We start from the raw sequence: 20,995 nt of genomic DNA, 5'->3' as shown, positions 1-20,995 counted from the left end.
ATTTGATAATAATTCTTGCCAGGATACCAATTAACGACTTTTGCTACAATATTGTATGTCATGCCGTGTATATCCCATAACTCAACCAACATCAATCGATACTCGTGCGTAACTCGTGCGATCAATTTGGAGCATAAAATATTTAAGATTTTAAAGGGGAGAAACTCGGAGAAAGCATCGCAGCATAATTTTACCTCGATGAAAGCGCATAATCTTTGGTAGCAATTCATTGGGATTGCCTTCTTAATTAATTTTAAAATTACAACAACTAGCACGCACGCAACAAACTTGACGCGATTATTCTGTACAATAGTTGAATTATCAAATGTATCATATGCGCATATACTGTCATATGTAATTGCATCCGAATGTCTTCTGACAATGATGAGCATACTTAGTTTATTGAATGTTTATCTGTCATCTGTTTTTATCAGTGTAATCATGGTCCTTTTAATTTTCCTATATTTTATAAACCACTCGAATTCATTCCACACTTGTACAGAGATTATTGTTCAACACATTCAACTGTTGCATGATATCGGCATCTTTACGTCCGAAATTACTGATCGTCTAAAAATTGTAATATGAAGATCGAGACGGTAACTTACAAACTTACTAATTATACGTATGTGAATACAAATTTGTGTGCACAAGTTAATTATGTATATTAAGATTCGAGTAATGCTTTGCTTTCGTAGACAATTTTCATCCTGGTTTCCCTCCTTGGCTCCCTTTATGCAGTTCCCATCGGAAAATCGAACAGAACACAAGGTCACACAAATAAAACCAAAACTATTATTTCACAGAAACCAATTGTCTGCCCGATTTAAAATACTGAACTGAAATCCAGAGGGAACGCTTGGGGAGGCAAGGTTGATTTTGCCTCAGATGGACAACGACGGTCTCCCCCTGGTCCCAGTTCGGGACGCCCTCGAGCTCAGGCTGTTGACGAGCTTTGGAGGTTTCACGCAGCTTGAAGGCGTGGGTGGGTGGGAGTCAGACGGAAGCGGAGGAGGAAGGGAGCTTCACCACGAGGTGGGTATACAAATTAGCGAATAGTTAGTTAATTAATTAATCTAAAAATAACAGGCCGTCTGGGTTTACGACATTGCCACCACGAACGACGCTACGGCGGAAATCCTACTGAAAGACATTGCCTTGTGGCTCAAAAAGCAAGCCAGGCAACATTCCGTCTACTTGAGATTGCCCAGTGGGGAAATTGTATTCGTGTGACGAATCAATTATTTCTAAATAATTGTTTTTATTGAAACATAGCACTAAATAAATGCATGCATATCCTTATTCAGTTGGTTCTTGGGTGAAAGTTCTTGTAGTGTAGCCCACTTTCTTGGAATGTGTAAGTTTAGCTTTCAAAGAAATATTTGTTGGGATGAGATGATGTGCAGAACGTAGTATTTCTACTATTGCAACTACAATTCATATTTACATATTAAGAAACGATTTACAAAGTTTCTGCCGGATGTATGCGTGGAGAAAGTAGGAACTTGATTTCCGCTCGCAGAGTGCCCACACCATTCCACGGAGTCCAAAATGGCCATTTTTTTGTTCAAAATTTGTAAGGAGCAAATCCTATCATATATATATATATTCTTGACCAAGGTGACCTAAGGAATGCGCCTAATTTTTTTTGTGAGGTCACACCCCCTGGGGGGCGAACCACCCCCCCTGTGGGGGGAAGTTGAGACTGACCCCTGAATATTGTTAAGCAACTATCGCTGATGTCACCTGCCAAATTTCAGAATTTTAGCCCTCATAGTTCGGGTGATTTATGCATTTGAAGGTTGTAAAACAGGCGTTTTAGGGCTTTTTCGACCACACCCCCTACCCTAAGTGGGACGCATGGGGAAGTGAACTTGGTGCTGTCTGATTTACCCCCTCGAGTACTACATAATCCTACAAAGGTTCCTTGGAATCGAGCGGGATGCTCTAGATATTTCATGCCGAAATCGTCCAAAGCAAGTTTTCAAACTTAGGCAAATAATGTTATGGGAAATGTTGAAAAAATGGTGGACGATTTCGGCATGAAATATCTAGAGCATCCCGCTCGATTCCAAGGAACCTTTGTAGGATTATGTAGTACTCGAGGGGGTAAATCAGACAGCACCAAGTTCACTTCCCCATGCGTCCCACTTAGGGTAGGGGGTGTGGTCGAAAAAGCCCTAAAACGCCTGTTTTACAACCTTCAAATGCATAAATCACCCGAACTATGAGGGCTAAAATTCTGAAATTTGGCAGGTGACATCAGCGATAGTTGCTTAACAATATTCAGGGGTCAGTCTCAACTTCCCCCCACAGGGGGGGTGGTTCGCCCCCCAGGGGGTGTGACCTCACAAAAAAAATTAGGCGCATTCCTTAGGTCACCTTGGTCAAGAATATATATATATATGATAGGATTTGCTCCTTACAAATTTTGAACAAAAAAATGGCCATTTTGGACTCCGTGCATTCACCATTGCAGTTTGTTAGTGCGGGCTGCCGCATCGAGCTAAATAAACTAATTACAAGTTATTCCAAAATCACGTTTTATTTTTATTTCGTGACGTCCTATGCTAATTTTTAATTGTTGAATTATTTGATTTTGGATTGAATAACATCTCTCTTCTTCGGAAGTATCGGAAAGTTTGTTTAAATTTTCTGTATGTGGATTTGGAGCAAGCTTGGTCTTAGAAATCCCATTTCTAAACTAATGTCGTTCCTGTTACCTTCTTCTTCTCCTCAGAAAGCGAGGCAACTTCCGGTTGTTGTAGTTCTCGGGTAAGACAGCAGCAATAAGTTTGAAAATGATCAATAATTTTAAATTAATTTTAATTTTAACATTTATTGCTTCTAATTGTGTGTATTTAGATCAACTGCTACTGGAAAGAGCAAGCTAGCCATCGATCTTGGTATGTATTTCAATTTTTATTGAAACAATAGTTAACTTGATAGTATCATTGTTTATCTGGTTTTTTGTGTTGCCTCTCGTATCCTGTCCCATAATTTCCCGTCACTTATACTATTTAAATTTTCCATTATTACTAAACTGTTTGTCTTGCAATTGTATAATACTAAATAATAAAATGATGCTTTTTTGAATGGCAGCAAGTCATTATGGGGGAGAAGTTATTTCCGCAGACTCGATGCAGGTATTAGTTAATTTTCAAATAAATAACAATATTGTTTCCTAATCTTTTAAAACAGAATACACAATGACCTGTCTATATAGGTATACAAAGGACTTGACATTCTGACAAATAAAGCAACGCCTGAGGAAATGCGAGGCGTGCCCCACCACATGATTGGAATTGTTTCTCCCTTAATTATGAAGGTTTGTGATTTTGAAATCTTGAGCGGCTTGACTCGAGGGTCAACTCTTGTTAATTGGTCATCTTCTGTTGCAGGACAGGAAGGAAAAGTTTGATGTTGTCCATTTCCGTGACCAAGCGTTACCGCTGGTATGCATATTCAACCTATGAGGAAAATTACGTTCTATATAATTAATTATTGTAATTAATTAATAATTATGCTTACATTATAAAGGTGGACAATATTTTGAAAGCTGGAAAGATTCCCTTCATAGGTAAGCAAGTTATCTATTAATTCCTTAACATATAATTATGTATTGATTAATCGTAAACGTTGATCATTGAACTGTTTCATAGTGGGGGGAACAAATTACTACATTGAAAGTTTACTTTGGGAAATTCTTATTGCTGAAAAACATAAAGGTCTTGTACAAGCCCCAGATAATCCTAGAAAACGAAAATCACAAGATACTCATCATGATGAAGATGAACATAATTCAGAAAATGTGGATAGCGAAACTCTGAACAATCCAATTATCCGTCAGTTTTACTCAAATCATGGTCGTGTAGAAGAAGTAGATATCAAATCTTGGAGCAATCAAGAAATTTACTCTGCGTTGCAATTGGTCGACTCGGAAAGGGCCAACAGATTGCATCCGAATGATAGGAGAAAAGTTATCAGATAAGTGTACAATGATTTATAAATTATTTTGACAATTTTATTGGATAATCCAGATATGGATAAAAAGCCTTGCTAACTAATCTGTTTCTTCTTATTACGTCTCTTCAGGTTAGATTTCAAACTGGCAGGAAACATAGCCAATTAATTGCACAACAATGTTCTCCCTTGGAATGTGAAGATCCTGACGGAGATTGCATAAATCCATCAGCAAACAGAGCATTAGGTAATTTGTATAAATCTGCTCATGTATTCATGTTTTACCACTTCAAAATTGTTGGTTTGAATAAAGGTGGGCCATTAAGATTCCCTGAGGCTATCTGTCTGTGGATTCAAGCTGACAAAGATATATTGCAAAAGCGAATCGAAGATAGAGTTGATAATATGGTTTCATTGGGGTTGAAGCAAGAATTGAATTCGTACATTGACCTTCTTAGAAAAGAAAATTGGTAATTAGTTGTATGAATACACTTGTCGCATTTAATGGTGTTATTTATAATGATGTGACATTAAGTGTACTGTTCTTTTGCAGCAATCTCAACTACGAAGAAGGAATTCTTCAGTCCATTGGTTTTAAAGAATTTCACGCATATTTTCAACTGGAATCCCATGAAAGGAATAGCTCCGTAGGTATTGCAAAATTTGAGGAAGGAATCACACGCCTTAAAATAGTCACAAGACAATATGCAAGGAAACAATTGAAATGGGTGAACCAACGTTTCATTCTGCCTCACCGCCGAGAAGTGCCTCCTGTTTACAGTATTAACGGAAATCTTGTTGATCAAGACAATTGGGAGAAGAATGTATTTGCCCCTGCAGTTGATATCATTGAGGCTTATCTAGAAAACAAGTTAGATTTTCCCTTATTAAAAGAGAGACTAGTTGTCGGAAAATGTGACATTGATGAAGATGTGGTGGCTAGAGTTTGCGAAACTTGTGATAATCGAGTTTTTATAGGCAAAATGCAGTGGTTTGCTCACATGAAGTCCATAAAACATAGAAAAATGCTGAAAAAGAAATCTGCTGCAGAAGCAGTTGTTGGAAAAATTCATCCTAATAACTTAAAACCAGAGGTGCAAGAAAATAATGATTCGAGTAAAACGGTAGTTTCTTCAGCATGAATACACATTTACTATTATTTATATAGAATGTGTGTATTTACAAATATTTTTGTTATGTACCAAGTAATAAAACTATTTTAAGTCACTTTTTTGATAAATTTGAATATAAGGTTCTGTCAATGTCAACATCTGTGGTAAAATTTCTTTCACATGCAAATCTTGCAATTCGTACCAAGTATTTGTTGCTTTATGAAACATTTGCATCCTCCAGGTTCCACCCCTGTGTTGACCTTCGTGTACAATGTTTGCAATTAAATCATAACATGCTGATCCAATGTTGAAAGCTTCACCAATGTCCACCCCAGTTATTGGAAAGTTGACAATTGTAGGATTTTTCTCCACAAAGAATGTATTTTTAGTGAACCGCTGAATGTACAAGATCAGAAATGGTGGTAGAGAAGTCACTTCATATCGCTTGAGAAAGTTATCTTTGTAAGTTTTATATTCACGTTCATTGATTCCATTAAACTTGCTGAGGAGTGTGTACAAATTCACCTAGAGAGATAAACGTCATGATTACTAATACTACTCGCATTGAGTTACACCTTAAGTTCATTAATTAGTTAATAAATCAATAAAGTCTTTTACTTGAGGAATGATGTTTTCCTAGAATGGACACAAAAAAAGAAGAAGCATTGACAATTATTAGTGGTTCATTTCAGTAGGAGCTTAGGAAATAAAATATAAAAAATACCATCAGTTCATTCTTGAAAAGAGGTGTTGGAGGAAGGTCACATGTTAGGTAAAGAAATGTCGTTTCTTCGGACTCTTCCTCGGAAAGCACATCTTTGTCCTCAATTTTCTTTGTGAACACTTTCATACTTCCCATGAATGTTTTGTTTATGATAGAGCTGTTCCGCTTCCTATTATAAAAATATAAAACCTACAGTGCAGACTCCATATAGCCCGAGTCAGGGACATAGTCCCTGAATCAATAAGTCAGAGCCCACTTCTAATTTTTTTCCGACCGACATAATATCACCAACTTCCGTGTTGTGGATGGTTAAAAGTTTGTTAGATAGTTTCTACTATTTGGTACCAAATTTTTGAATTAGTTACAAATCATGTGCCTTGACCACCATGACCAGTGGGCTTCTTTAACATCATGAAGTTCTAAGCTGTATGCATGTGCTATCCAACAGTGGTTTTCACTTTTTCAGCCTCCATATCAAATTTCAGCTCAATATAACGATTTTGAAAAATCAGTATGGGTCACCCGATAGGGTCACTCTGGTTGCACTTTGCTCACTTTTAACTTCATATTCTTTAATTAGAAGCCATTAAGTATCATTGTGCCGGATTCCATCTTTTTAAAGCAATTTCTAAAAATCGGTATGGGTCACCCCATAGGGTCGCTCCTGATAACAATTTTACCAATATCATATCATATTCTTTCATTAAACCCCATAAGCAACCTCTCCACCAAATTTCAGTTCGATATGATGGTTTTTAAAAATCGGTATGGGTCACCCCATAGGGTCGCTCAAGATGAAAATTTTTCCAACTTGAAGTCATTTTTATCTAGTAGGAGCCATTAGCAACCTCTGTGCCAAATTTCAGCTTTCTACGACAATTTTGAAATTTTGGTGCATAAGACCCCACCTACTCCGATGACCCCCACCGGTCAATCACTGGACCGATTTCGCCCATCTTCGAACTCGTTTCCTAATTTTGTCCAATATGCATGTGGTAAAAATTTCAAGTCAATCGGTTCAGCCGTTTTGGCTCTATCGTGCCGGACGGACAGACAGACAGACGGACGGACATGACGGTTCCATAAGCCCTGACTCGGGCTAAAAATTTGTATTGTCTACCGAGATCAGTCGTTTATATGCGACATTAATTAATCGCCTTACTTTGTTCCGTTTAATGCCTTGTGCATGGCATTGAGAAACCAGCTCAGAAACATGACAGGATCTCCTTGTTCCGTGATTTGAAATTGCTTCTTGGAACAGAGAACAACCGCCTGCAGCATCTCATGAGGACTGACATGAGCTTTAAAATTTCGGGGGTTCCACAGTTTTCGCATTAACTCTCCAAATCTTTGGACAATCAGAAAACTGCAAATCACAAATTTTGTAGTTAATTATACTTTCAACATTAACCAGAACCAAGTATAAATGATAACGAATGAGAAAATAATAATTACTCACTTTACGTCACCTGGAGGCCTTTTTATATCTGCATACTTTTCTTCACGCAGAAAGTAATCTCGAAGTGGTTTGACATGGCAAAGGGATTGTAACACCACATTGCAGTAATCATTAGCCTTAATATTATTCAGCCCCACAATACCCGGAAGGTACATTGTTCCATCAATAGTTCTGGATTCCTACGTATAATACATTGAGGTCTATATGTATAAATACCGTTAATAAATATATTATAGCACAAACCAATCTCTCACCTTTGCATTTTCATTCAACATTTTAATTTGAGTTTCTGAAAATGTGGGATTCAATAAATATTTGATGTCATCTAAAGCTGAATCTATTACTTCATAGTTATCAGGGAGGCAGTAGAATTTGAGCGTATGCAAATTCAGATAGACATGATGATTTTCGGCCACACTATGGGTATAAGCGTGTGTTGATGCACCCCGTCCCTAGAAGACAATATACATCAAATTAATTATCAGTACAGTTTCCAGTTAACATTTTAACTTATGCACACACCTGAAAATACTTCCCACACACTAAACACCCATATACATTAATTCTGGACAATGAGACGGAGCACAGCTTTTCGAAATCAAAATCTAGCACTGCTCTATCAATTGTATCTAAATAGGGACACATTCGTGACAACGAAGTGTCCTCATTTTTCCGAACAGGACGAACTTTGATATCCTCCTCATCATCAGAATATGGTTCTGATTTAATCGAAGTTAACGCCACACTCGCTCCATTTCCATTAACTTCAGGCTTTACGTCGCCAGAGCCGCCTTCCACCTTGATCTTCTTGGCGACTGGGGGTTTCGTATCACTATCGCTCGAGTCTGACATTGTTCCCACAAAATCTGAAATACATTACATCTTACTTAAATGTGCTTTTTCCATAAAGTTTTCGTATGAAAACCTGATAAAGCTTACCAATAATATATCCACACCAGAACGTCGACAAAGTGATGGGATAACTTGTTTTCTTTCAACGTTAACAAATAATCAGATATTCGATTGAATTGAAATTGAATTTTTGTCAAACGTCACAAATAAATACAAATGCAAGATTATTATGCGCTGGATGCGGCATTAGTTGAGTTGGGCGCTGGAGTGGAGATCTGTCATAGAGTGGTGTCTCGACTTGCATTTTTTAAACTTTGCCCACCAAAGGCGCCCATCAGGTGAAAGTGGTCGCTTTCTCCGTCCCAGGACAGCCCCCTCGTCCACACCCACCCTCGTCTTTTCCAGCCACCTACGTGCGACCACATTTTGGCTCCACATCTCTCAGCATGGAACAATTGGTGCAGTTTAGCCACCAAATGGAAGGAGAAAGTCAAGAGAAAGTGGTCACATCAAGTGAAAGTATCCACAATTTCCACTCCACTCACTTTCCATCCTGTGACTTTCAATTTACAATGAATCTGCTACATTTAGGTATTTTGCATCGTATGTTATGTGGATACGACGAGTTATTACATATATTCATAACCTTACTTGATATAAATCTATACAATTAATACAAGTATCACTCAGGATCAGCACACTCAATTTTTGAAATCTCAGAATTTGCTCATTAACATGTAAGTTTGTAAACATGAACAAGAGTCAACTAACGTCATGCGCCGTTGACTAAGGGTTGCAGTAAGTGTAGAGTTGTACAGCATGAAAATAATGTGAGACTTTGCTCATGAAATTAAATTAAATGAGAAGCCTATTCTATGTATTATAATATTCGCCATGTCAGTAAAATTTCAAAAAACAACGAAGATGATGAAAGACACCAGAAGAGGTTTCTCGCATCTGAGGTAAGAAAATCAAGTTTATGTCCTTGTTAGAATTATTGTTCGTCTAATATGATGATGCAGAGTAACCCAATAGCAGCACATGAGAAGAATGCGAATGTAAAATATGTAAAGGCATTTTTAAAGCAAAATTAGAGTGGATAAATTAGATTTAGGATGTAATTTCAGGGCCACGGGTTTAATTTAAATTCTTTACGGTTTTTTTTATCTTTTTGCTTACTTTCACAAAATTTGATTATTTGTACACGCCGTCTTCTTCAAGTATAAGTATGCACAAGTCAGCAGCATCTTGCTAGCTCTTGGCTCCATATATTCCTCTCATCAGAAGTGGAACGATGTAAATGTAGTAAATAATCAGATTAGTCGACATGGTCTTTGAATTTGTTTAATGAAATTACAATTTGCAAGTGCCTCTGAATAATTTGTTGCTGAAGGCTGTGATGTTATAGTCATAAAAGCCGAAGGAAATAAGAAACCTGTACAGCGCGGAAAGAAAGAAAGTGGAGAAATTGCAAGGAGCGACAACGACGTGGATTAGAAATTGGATGTAAAAAGCGGAGATAGTCATTAAGCCTGGAATGAGTCGTAAGCTGGAATCTTGATAGTAATAAGAAGTTGCTGGGATGAGCAGAAAAGTGTATGTACATGCAAGAAAATTGAGTTGTGGTGAGCTAACATTGTCATATACATACACACATGCAACATCAGATCTTTGTCAGAAGTCGCTGCTCGTTGTCATAAATTAGGACTAAATATCTCAGGTTCTGGGCAAGAAAACGAACCACAGTTTGTCTGTATTTCCTTATAATTATGCGGTTAAGCAGTATTAAACATTGAGCATGTAATAATTCCACTTACTACTTACTAGTAAATTCGTATAAATTGCAAACAGTATGAATGCGCGCTATTTATCTTGCCAATTCGTTTCGTGGTGTTCTGTAAGTGTTTGTGCTACCATTAGTGAAAAATTGTGAATAGCTAAAAGCCTCAAAATCTGAACTTTCACTGCTTTAATTTTCAACTTGGGTAGCTTTTGTGGTTCTCAATTTGAAAATGTAAGCAAGGAAAGTCATTTTCATTATCTTGGTCATGTCCTAAATGCTTCAAGAAAATGTTTATTCGTCTTCTTCCGAGTGGTTTGTGTTTCGCATATACATACAAACGCGCAGCAGACAATAATGTGAGATAGGCTGACGTATACATGTATCTTGCGGTTTCAAACCTCAACAAAGTTTAGTTTAGAGGCAACCATCTCCTTACAAACACTTTTCCTTCTTCTTCTTGTATGAAAAGTATTCCATTTATTTGACACAAGTTTTGAAGTTTTTCGTGGCGGCTTTGTTGGTGGTTGCTCTCGGATGGAGAAAGTTTGTTTGTGAAGGAGCCGAGCTGGAGGGAATACTTTCACAGTCATTTCCTGTCATTACACCAGCACTTGAGGAGGAAACCCCTCCACACCAAAGTCTTGCACCCTTTGACTTGACTTATTCCACATTTCTCTCTCTTACTCCAACTTAACGACTGATATCACATTCGCAAAGAACTCCTTCTCAGACCTTCTTGGATGAACCTTTGAATTCGTAAAACATATCTTGCCAAGCGATGTCTCGGACTTGGTCTACTTTAAGTTTTATCAATATTATTGATGTTGCTGGACTATTGGGAGCTTCTGGGAAGAAGATATTATTCTTGTGTACTTGATGCTCGCCTGCGGCTAATATTACTTATAAAACGAAATATGTTTGTACCTTCCTTATTATGTTTGTCTTTTTACTTCCTTTTGCCTGTGTAATCATACTTTTGTCCTCATTTTCTCACCGCATCAAACCATTAAAGATGATGTCCGCCATAAATAAGAAGGTGCTCCAATTCGTCTTTCTAGCAAGCAGAATGTTTATATTGTTCTTGTCACACCTGCCGCAGCCTTTGTCAAAACTCAACAACCTTTTTCATGTGCATGCTTATTAATTGACTTTCACTTTTTAGTGTAGAGTAACAATTTCCCTCAATGTGTCAAATTAATACCGTCAAGATAATATTTTCAGTTGGTTAGGTTGGAAGGACTGAACAAATATTAACTCGTGTAATAATTATAGTTTGAACCAAACAATCTTGGGTCAACAGAAATACTATTGAACAAACCAAGTACCACTTTTGCTGAGCCAGAAAGAAAAACTATTTGCATCTCGCTTGCCTCCCTACAAAATTAGTTGTGAGTTTTTGGGTGGTAGAAAGAAGGACAAACTTTGAGTCGCAGAAAACTATGTGTTTGTAAGCCTTGTTGCAGCTTATATTGAATGAAATATGTGAAAAGTACGGCAAGTAACGAGACGCTGTTTGTGTGCCCAATATTGTTGGTTGGCTTCTGCTGCTTCCCCATTTCCTCCATTTCACCGTCGTCGCTGTTGCCGCATTACATTGTTGACAGGGACTTAGCGCTTAATGGAATGTGTCTATCGAATCAAAATTTATGAGATTGAAGTGAAAACTGCTCGTCTGTACGAACGGCTGGAGCACGGAGGATACGACGATGAAGGGCCGATATATATTCAGGCTCGTGCAATTGCATGGGAAAATTTCCAGTGTAATATTTTATGTTTTGTTTGCTCGCGATATTGTCACGTACTGGAAATGTTACCACACCGCTAAAAAGATAACCTCATAGGCACCTAACTACCTACCAACCACCTCCCTACCTTTTCACTCCTCTTGACAGTGAGATTGTTTGCGGGGTTATTTACAGCTAGGAAAGATCAGGATAAAGGAATTCATTTTGTTTAGCGCATCCAAATTACTAGAAGTTTCGCATCATCAATCTCTGCTAAACCGTGTGCCTGCCTCCTGTATGAATTTGTAGTTGCACTCTCCTTTTTGTTTGAGTTTTTTGTATCCTTTTTGTATCCTTTTTGTATACTTTTCCATATCTTGAATATTATCCTCCGAATGGGCCAACTACTTACTTTCACTCAAGCACTCTTTCTTATCAGACTGAAGGGCAGTAGCAGTAGACTTTTGTAATAAGAATTGAAATAAAAATGGCTGACAAGGATTCTTCAGTATTCTCAGAACCATTTCAATGGATTCTTACGAGACGTGATTTTATGCTGTCAGAGACACGAGCTTATGGTCGACTTTTGTCAGCCAGTACCTTATTCGCTCGCACTTGAGCATCGGAATTTTTCTGTGCTCCTGCTTGAAAATGGCTTCCCTTTAAGATCGGCACATGAGAAGAATGCTCAAGAAGTTTGGATCTCCAAACATGTTTTTCCTGTCGCCTTCTTTGCCCTTCCCTGTACTTTCTTTAAAAAACTATTTCAAGATGAGTTTACAAAAATATATATCTCAATTGTCCAGACGAGTGGTGTATGCAAATGTTGCTGCATGTTAAGGTATTCGGAGTTCAGAAATCTACGGGGTGAGACGAATACATAAGTTCTTCTTGCGCATGTTATCTCGGGTAATTAGAATTATGGATTCTGAACGACATTATTCCGTACAAATATTGGAATTGATGCAATACGTGAGGTGAATTCTTGTTCATTTAAAAAAAAACTTTCTGCTCATACAGACAAAATATGCATACGGACACAGTTTGAAAATTTACTGGTGACCATTCGTAAGGGCCATGATTTGTTCATGAAATACTTATTATTGAGCTACAATTTAAACTCAACTTAGGCATACTTACGTCTGCATAAATTACTCTTTAACATACATATTATTCCCATATTAGAGATCAAAATTATAAAAATAGATATTAATTAATGATATATTTTACTGCGTGATGATTTTTGATCACCATATTGCTATAAAATTGTAGATTGCATTTGGAGAACCCAAGAATGGTGAGGGGATGCAAGTCGCTCTACAGGCAGGAGAATATTTGTAATTTAATTTAACAACTAATTTAGGATTGGTCCTCGTGATTAGTTGTGCATAATTAACTTTTGTCTGCACTCAGTCACCCTCCACCCACTCAGCTAATGACCCCAGCACTACCAGAACCATGTACAACAGAGGGGACAGTTGAACAATATGCTAAGAGAGTGTAGAAAATAAAGTTGTTTGAATTTGAGCCACAAATCAAATGCATATTTTTCTTGGAGATTTATTGCCCCATTAATATGCGAATCTGCCATGTGTGCCCTTTGTCATCTGAGGATACAGTTAAAGTTTCCTATTCTACGCTGGATATTTACTGCTGCGAATTCACCATCAGCATCACTACATGCATTAGGCACCACACCTACATAATCTCCAGTTAAAAGGCAGCCGACCCATTATTCTCTCCAACAAAATTTAGTGTTGGCCGAAGAGTTTGCAGCAGTGTGTTCAATCGATCGAGTAATAAATTGAGTTTTCAATGCAAACAGAAGTTCGACTGCAACTGGGACGAACTGTAATATTTTTCTCTTTAAGTGTCGTTTGAAACACGCTTGTCAACTAATGGCAGAATAGTGGTAGAAGTTTACATGAATTATGAAGAAGTGTGCAAAAATATTGCTAAAAATGTACTTCAGAACATGAGATTCAAATGGAAGTTCGAAGCAGAGCCTGTTCAAAGCAGATATTTAGAATGAGCAACTACTTACATCTGTATGTACGAGCGCTGACGTCCTATATACATATTACTTGATAGGCACGATTTTTCAATTTCTACTTACATATATAATAAATGGGAAAACCAAAGTAGGGAAAATGTCTATGGAGTTTTTGGAAAATTAGATTTAGAGCAGTCCTTGTCTGATAGTGAAATCGTCAATTTGTGTTGTGTCAAGCGTGTCAGTAAAAAAACAACAACAAATTCATCTGAAAGATATTGATCACACTAATTCCATTCCTTGCGGATTTTGCAGATCCGCTTCTTGCTCAAATTGAATTTCAATGTCGTATTCCATAATGCAAAGTGTTTCTTTGTGACTATGAAAGTGAGCATGAGCTTGTGGATGGATATTTTGAAGCTCAAGATGGATGAGGAGGAAGGCTGAAAAGATGGAAAGCAAAAGTGATTGGAATCCTGGTAGCTGAGTGATGTGGTATTCATATAGGTAATGATATGTAAATACGCATTTGATCCAAATCATAAAAGCATAAAGTGAAGAGCCTTTGTATATGTATTCACGCTTGTAGGGCCCTAATCTACTACACTGCCTGCTTAAAAGTAAAATTGGGATATTCAAAAGCGGCAACGCCTGACGAGCTTAACAGACTAATTACAATTCCTTAGAAAAGTTAAGTTGTGGTCTCAATATATTTAAAATAAAGTCTACTTGACTATAATGTTTTGATAAACATGGTAAATGGTAGTTCTACTTTAAAAATTCGGATACATTGGAGTAAGACACTCAGGGTGGCTATAATTGGTAAGATTCCAACTTGTAAGAATCTGGTGCAGTTGGATTACTTTGAAAGTGTTGAAGCGATTCGTTGGATAACGTTTTAGACTGAAATTTAAACGAAATAGAATAGTTATTGGAGTGAAGGGGCTGTTAGAGGTGGTGTTAAATTTTAATAAAATTTACGAATCAGGTCACGTTTGAGTTGATAACGCTGGAGTGGAATGGAAAATGAGAAGTCACGATTTTACACCAGAATCCACACTAACAAAGTTTCCAAAGAAAACGGAGAAAAGTGCAATTCTCTCTCAAGTATGGATGAGCGGAACGCAAAGTAAATGCGAATTAATTTTTCATGAAAAGTTCGACAAATGACGATTTAGAAACTGAAACATGGAAATGTTTCATGGAAAAGTAATATTCATAAATGTGCTATTCAATTTTCGGTTGGATGACACATATTATTATATAATTTTAATTTAGCAATATTCAGATGCATAATAAATATAGTTGCATAGTTGTACATGTGAGTTGCTTTTGACTATGAGTAATATTGGATTCTTTAAACTTGAGGAGATACAGATTCTACAAATTGGTTACCATTGAGCTGATATTCACCGTAAAATGATTTATTCTACTTTGCAGTTATTACGAAGGAATTTTGCAATCATAAGTTTGTAATATATGTTTGTTGGTAAGTTGGAAAGTGTTGATCTGTGCACACTTGTAGCCATCTGTGCATCATAATTATTATCATCTCGCACTTAAAATTCCCCGTTTTCAATATCTCTTCGTGGCCCAGCTTCCGTAAAATATTTACAAGTGGGTGTGTATAACTGCAGATGATATGTATAACCGCATAATATATTTACAAAGTTGAGATCTTGGTTCACTGGACCGTGTCTTAAGTTCATTGGATTTATGTTTGCAGGTTCTAAAAGTTGCATTGCAGTCTGGCTTACAAAAGGAAGCAAAATAAGCTAACAAATTTTTAAGTATGAATATCTGTTTATTTTGAAATATGACAAAAACTAAAATTCTTTGTCAGTTTCTTCCTCTCACGCATTCCAGACCCATCTCAGGTGCCTCTGGTTCTGGTGCTAGATAGATATTTAATCATCTTCAAGATTCACTAGACTCTACAATAATAATAATAATAATCTCGAGTTTTTACAGGACGCGTACAAAATAACGAGTATGTACATGTTGCATGCATCCACATGCCTCTGCGTCAAATCTTGTGACGTGGACCATGGTTCAGTTCTCCCAACCTGATCGCAAAAAATGCAATACCGGTTTCCACAATAATGCTATGCCTGCGTCTTTCAAGATTTTGTGGCGTTTATTAAGATCACACGTCTTTGCAGGTGAATCTAGATTTTTATGCGAATGTCTGTCATTGACAAGCCATCTGATAAGTATGTGAGTTTCAAAAGAGCATAAACTGGACGTAAAAATTTAAGAAAATAATTGCACTTTTTCACACCAGCCTAACTAACAATTAACACAAGAGGGAATTGTGAGTTACTAAACGTCAAATACTTATCACTTGCTGGTTAATAACACCACTACAGTTTCTGACAGTTTTACCAAAAAATGTCCCCGAACGATATGCTTAACAATTAAAACTGTATAAATTGGCACATTCCTGTGCAAGCTGAATTATTGCAAGTCTTCGTTGCCCAATGATAAATGTATACGAAAAGAGACGGTTGACGGTAGTGACGATGAGACTGCAACCAAACATTAGTCGTTCGTCGTCGCTTGGTTGGTATGTTTTTTGTATCTTGCCATCTTCATCTAATTCAAAACTGCAAAGTCAAGTTACCTCATATTTATTTGCTAAAAGAATGCCAACCGTGGTGGTGGTGATATGTAGTGAGGAGCAGCAGGGGCCATATACGCATAGGCGTCCATCCATTGCTTAATACCAGCGAGAAGAAGCCGAGAGCAGGTTTTGAAACAAGAACCAAATCTCGTTTGGTTAAAGAACTTGGCGAAGAGGAGGATGGAACGTAACCAAGAAGGTGGATATTCACTCGCAAGTTCTCTCTCTTTTTACAGTCTCAGCAGTCTCAGAGTAGTCGCTATTCTTCGTCTGTATATGTACGGTGTCAATTCAGCCCGTTTGCAGTCAGTCAGCTCTTTACAACCGTGGGGAAGAGTGGTCTCGAATTCACGCGAGAGAGAGAGAACGGCTAGCCCCCAGAAGAATACATTTTCCTTTACATAAAACATCGTTTGTTGCAAATTACTTTACCGACTGGGGGACTAGTGCATAGTTGTAGAGGTTGTAGCGTTTTGTTCTTGTTCTGTGTGGAGAAGACGATCCACTGCAGAACTGGTTCTTATTTTTAATCAAACATCATCCAATTGCACATGGCATGTTGTTTTGGGGAATTTATCAAATCATCAGCGTCCTCACCCAGCCCAGCTACCCTGACATTACTTACTTTTTCTGCAACTTGTGAAGAGGAGTAAATAAATATTAGAGCTCTAGCATTCGCAGCCAGTGTGTGATGTGAGACATTAGTCCAACTTGAACCAATTCAAGCAAAGCTGTGTGTGTTGTTTGCTTATTTGCTCATTTAATTTGGAAGTTGGGACGTGACGCAGTTTTAAAGAACAAGTGAGTGAACAAATCAGTGCAGAGAGTTCAACTCTCTTCTGAACCGAACCATTTGCATCATTCATCCATCCATGCACTTATTACTACCGTCGACTGTATTCAGATACGTACTTAGATACATACGTAGAAAAAGTGATGAGTGTGGTCGTATAAAAACCGAGCTGGACAAATAATACTAATCTTATGTGTAACACGAACGACAACTTACGTACGTATATTAAATACACTACTCCAACTCGCACAATCCTTTAATACTCTTGTCATAATCACTCACAGATATCGGCAGACGACCAACCGTGGGGTCTGTTGCCTTGCGGTTCATCAATTCATTTATTTGCACCATATCACATGGATTCGGATTTTATCGTGTGCGGCAATTTGGTGAAGAATAAGTTGCGAGTTTAATTTCAAGAAGTGTAATAACAGTAAATGGTCGTATGTAGCACTTAAAGTCAGCACATGTAATAAGATGGTTAGTTGAGTGACACCGTTAAACCGAGTTATCAATTGATTGATTAATTGGTGTTTGGCATGTAAAACCGTGTCAGAGACAGATATGCTCACGACGAACACAAACTAGCAAAAGTTTCATTGTTCGTTTAAGCTTCCTGGAAACCGACCAGGAAGAAAAACAAGCCAAGTTCAATCAAGTTAAGTTAAGGTGAACTCTTAAAAAATACTTGAACTCTAAACACAACGATCTGATTGCATCCTTTTTGTGTGCAAAAGATGAAGATGATTTTAAAATAGATTGCGTAACATCCTGAGAATTATTGGAAATCGAAATGTGAAGATTTTCTACCCGAACAAATTCTGTCTCTCCTTGTTTTCATATAAAGCCACATTATATTATATCATGTGATTGTTCTAGCAAAAATTGGACTTCCTCTGACGTGCATAGGGAGAAAAATTTATATTACATTTTTATCATTCCTTCCTGACAAGAATTCATAATCAACTAAGTACTAAGTACAAGCTATGCGGCAAAACCGCTGAAAATTTCTATTTTTTCATACCAAATATGAGTTATGGATTTTAATTTTAGAAATCGCGCCATATCTTAAAAACCAAGGCTTATTTCGAAAAAGTCAATCAGTCGAGGGCACTAGCCGGGACCTTCCCCAATACGATCCCGTTTAGTTTAGGTTACCAAAATGTATCGTCTAGGCTGTAGCTCAGTGGAGAAATTGGTAGCCGAAATTGCAAAATTTTTCGGAAATTTGAACTTACCGCTTCGGCATAGCGTTATTTCGAAAAAATTTTCGAGTAAATATTGTAGATAAAGCGATTGTGAACATATTTGCTGTTGCATGCAACCATGTGCTATGTACCCAATTCATTCAGTGAAGCATTTACGATTTCGAAACCGAAAAATCGGTTTTTATTGAATTTCTTGAAAACGGTTCAAGATAACACAAAATAGAGAAAAGTCATTTTAAAACTCTACGAGCTGTATCAAATGCACTTTACGGCATCTCTCTAGACCTAATCGTTTTTTTGTACGAGCCTCCGACATTTCCCATAAGAGTGAGTGACAACATACTATATGTTCCACATATAGCGCCAAATGTCTCAAGTTGCCCCGACATTCGAGCTTATGGTGGAAAAAATAGAAAAACATTGATACGGACGACGAGTTATTGGATAGTTTTAGCAGCAAGAATTTTACTTTGATAAAGGACGCCCCAGAAAAATAGTTGGAGGATTAGTTGGATAATAATAAATTGAGCAAGATTCCCTAAATTGATATGAACAATGAAAATGTCTCAGCTTCTTAAACCCTCGGCATGGATCATCACCAGTCACGAGCTGAGCTCTTCTTTAATCAAGTGTTAAAGGTAAGTCACAAAGATTCATAATCGTAAATTCCTTCAAACTAAGATTGTGTACTTCGACATCGGATGGCTCTTTCTTTTCTGCTCCAATTCCATAGCCGATTGATTCTTTGTTACGTTTCTCTCGGGAAATATAATTGAGTAAATCACGACAAATATTAGGATTACACTTTTATTGCTCTTATTCGTGACTCATCCCATTTGCACAAGACATGCTACATAAAAATTAAAGAACATACGTACGACTCTGCCAAGAAATTATACTCTGATATTTTGCTCATTCTGTGCATGTTTAATGTTTATATGCAAAAGTAGAGTAGGCGCACGATGCAACCAAACCACATCACACAATAGGAAAATGTGTGTTGTGTTTAGAGCTGAAAACTTGCCATTTAATAGTCCAAACCACGAAAGCAAAGTGAGTCCACCACCACCACATCCCATCCACCTGCCTTACTGCTGCACTGTCTTAAAGAAAATGGAAATTGGCTACATAAGCGTAAAGTATTGTTATCTTCTGAGCAGAGTGCATTCGCATACGTGAATATACTCTTCAATATCCATCTAATAAAATAACCCTGCTGCTACTACTGCCTGGTTTGCGAATAATACTTTTTGTACCCCCTCCTTTTTGTACCAGGCAGCAATCAGAACTCATTCTCTCTCCAACCACCACATTTTTTTGCATTTTGAAGCCCGTAATGTCGTTATTTGTTCGTCTCCTATTTTCTTTGCTAAACGTGCTTGGATTTAGTGCGAATAAGAGTTCTATTGTTTCCTTTGAGTTTACTAAAAAAAATTCTTCCACGCACGAGTCGAGTGGAATAAATGTCCGGTCCATTATCCTAGTTATCTCACCTCCCCCCATGTCCCCATGACTTTACCTGTTTATTGTTAGATTTGCACAGATTGTGTGTGTGCTTATTACGACTGCAATACTAACCTAACTCTGAAGTGTATTGAATACGATGGCACAAAAGATAGGCTGAATTAGAAGGAAACAGTGGCATTGTTTGTGCATCCCTTTGCTCGTAGAGAACAAGCAAATTCGTTTAATAGGTCTGATTTTACATTTAACAGAGAACTGTGTTAAGAGGCTCATTAGTCGGAGATCAACATTCCATATGACATATGTCCCACCGTAATTGCCAGGCAAAAGAACTATGACAATTTAATGCGATTAAAATAAAGCTTGCCGTACTTGATTGCACGCAAGTTTCAAAGTTGATACGCAAATTGTACACCACCTGAGTTAATACTTAATTTGCTGGTTTTGAAACTTTTGATTGCCAAGCTTTCATTGGGTTGATTAGAGAGGAAGGACAAATTAGGGTATGAAATAATAGATTATTGGTTAAACGAGTGGACGGATATCCGTTTCACTGTTGACTTTAAATATGGCTAAATCTGCACAAACTCATGTACAATGCGTAACATATAATCGCTCCATCAAAGGACAACAAATTGTTCATAATTAACTTCAAACCCACAAATCCGCTATGCATACGTATGCATATCATTGCTTCATCGGTTACAGGGTATTTCATTTATAACAGTTTTTAAGATAAAAACAATTACATTACAATTTACGTGCTTAAAATGAATATAGTCATGTTAAAACTTGTGATGTTGGAGTGAATTATATATTTATTGTATCTCCCTGTTACCACTATGGAAAAGAGTCAGCATTACAATGGTTGCACGAGGAGTTACCATACGGCATTTACATGATATGGCTGATTCATGACCAAATAAACGTTCACTGATTAACTGGAATGCCATTTTTCTCATAAAGGATTAGGAAAAGGCTCCCTGTGTTCAGGATCATATTCATCTATGGCTGGATTACGACTTAAATACAACTTGTGAAACATGGATTTAGATCAGTTTACTAACACAGGGGAATGCCAAGCGAAATAAATCACTTTTGATGCGGGTAACACACAGATTGATAAGAATCTTCTGACTCTCGTTTTATTGTCAGTGTTTTTGATTTACATGCGTGCAGACTGAAAAATTGGTGCATGTAGCAAGGAGCAGCAACAGAAGAATCGTATCGTTTTTCAATTCTAATCCCACCCTGAGTGCTTTAAAGAGGGCTGAAATACTCAAATAGTATTGTATTG

General features: G+C 37.4%; 4 protein-coding genes across 9 annotated transcripts in view; 3 read left to right on the top strand and 1 right to left on the bottom strand.

The window, feature by feature from the left end:
• Positions 1 to 356: 356 nt before the first annotated feature.
• Positions 357 to 1,306, top strand: LOC110847780. The gene is made up of 4 exons (XM_022094776.2): positions 357 to 599; positions 699 to 771; positions 851 to 1,035; positions 1,090 to 1,306. Exons 1-4 carry the CDS (start codon positions 585 to 587, stop codon positions 1,231 to 1,233), a joined length of 417 nt encoding a protein of 138 aa, XP_021950468.1. The 5' UTR covers positions 357 to 584; the 3' UTR covers positions 1,234 to 1,306.
• Positions 1,307 to 2,472: 1,166 nt separating this feature from the next.
• LOC110846257 (tRNA dimethylallyltransferase) lies at positions 2,473 to 5,231 on the top strand. The gene is made up of 10 exons (XM_022092943.2): positions 2,473 to 2,775; positions 2,866 to 2,906; positions 3,103 to 3,146; positions 3,227 to 3,328; positions 3,402 to 3,455; positions 3,541 to 3,580; positions 3,663 to 3,987; positions 4,086 to 4,210; positions 4,277 to 4,433; positions 4,517 to 5,231. Exons 1-10 carry the CDS (start codon positions 2,660 to 2,662, stop codon positions 5,103 to 5,105), a joined length of 1,593 nt encoding a protein of 530 aa, XP_021948635.1. The 5' UTR covers positions 2,473 to 2,659; the 3' UTR covers positions 5,106 to 5,231.
• Positions 5,092 to 8,384, bottom strand: LOC110846258 (U4/U6.U5 tri-snRNP-associated protein 2). The gene is made up of 8 exons (XM_022092944.2): positions 8,198 to 8,384; positions 7,781 to 8,124; positions 7,513 to 7,710; positions 7,259 to 7,437; positions 6,962 to 7,165; positions 5,800 to 5,968; positions 5,694 to 5,711; positions 5,092 to 5,600 (listed from the first exon to the last, which is right to left on the bottom strand). Exons 2-8 carry the CDS (start codon positions 8,108 to 8,110, stop codon positions 5,178 to 5,180), a joined length of 1,521 nt encoding a protein of 506 aa, XP_021948636.1. The 5' UTR covers positions 8,111 to 8,124; positions 8,198 to 8,384; the 3' UTR covers positions 5,092 to 5,177.
• Positions 8,385 to 8,859: 475 nt separating this feature from the next.
• The window catches only part of LOC110845561 (extracellular serine/threonine protein CG31145), a 47,365-nt gene continuing 35,229 nt past the window's right edge, over positions 8,860 to 20,995 (top strand). For 3 of the 6 annotated variants that reach the window (XM_022092007.2, XM_022092006.2, XM_022092002.2), the window contains exon 1: positions 16,537 to 18,872. The gene's annotated coding sequence lies outside the window, so the exon portion shown is untranslated. Of the gene's footprint in view, positions 9,073 to 16,536; positions 18,873 to 20,995 lie in introns of those variants that run through there. The other 3 variants (XM_022092003.2, XM_035849762.1, XM_035849761.1) reach the window with 3 other exon arrangements.

Source organism: Folsomia candida, unplaced genomic scaffold (assembly GCF_002217175.1).
Source record: "Folsomia candida strain VU population unplaced genomic scaffold, ASM221717v1 Fcan01_Sc003, whole genome shotgun sequence".
In the NCBI taxonomy this organism is placed as follows: domain Eukaryota; kingdom Metazoa; phylum Arthropoda; class Collembola; order Entomobryomorpha; family Isotomidae; genus Folsomia; species Folsomia candida.
The sequence above is the reverse complement of the archived record's forward strand: the minus strand, read 5'-3'. Positions and strand labels throughout refer to the sequence as shown.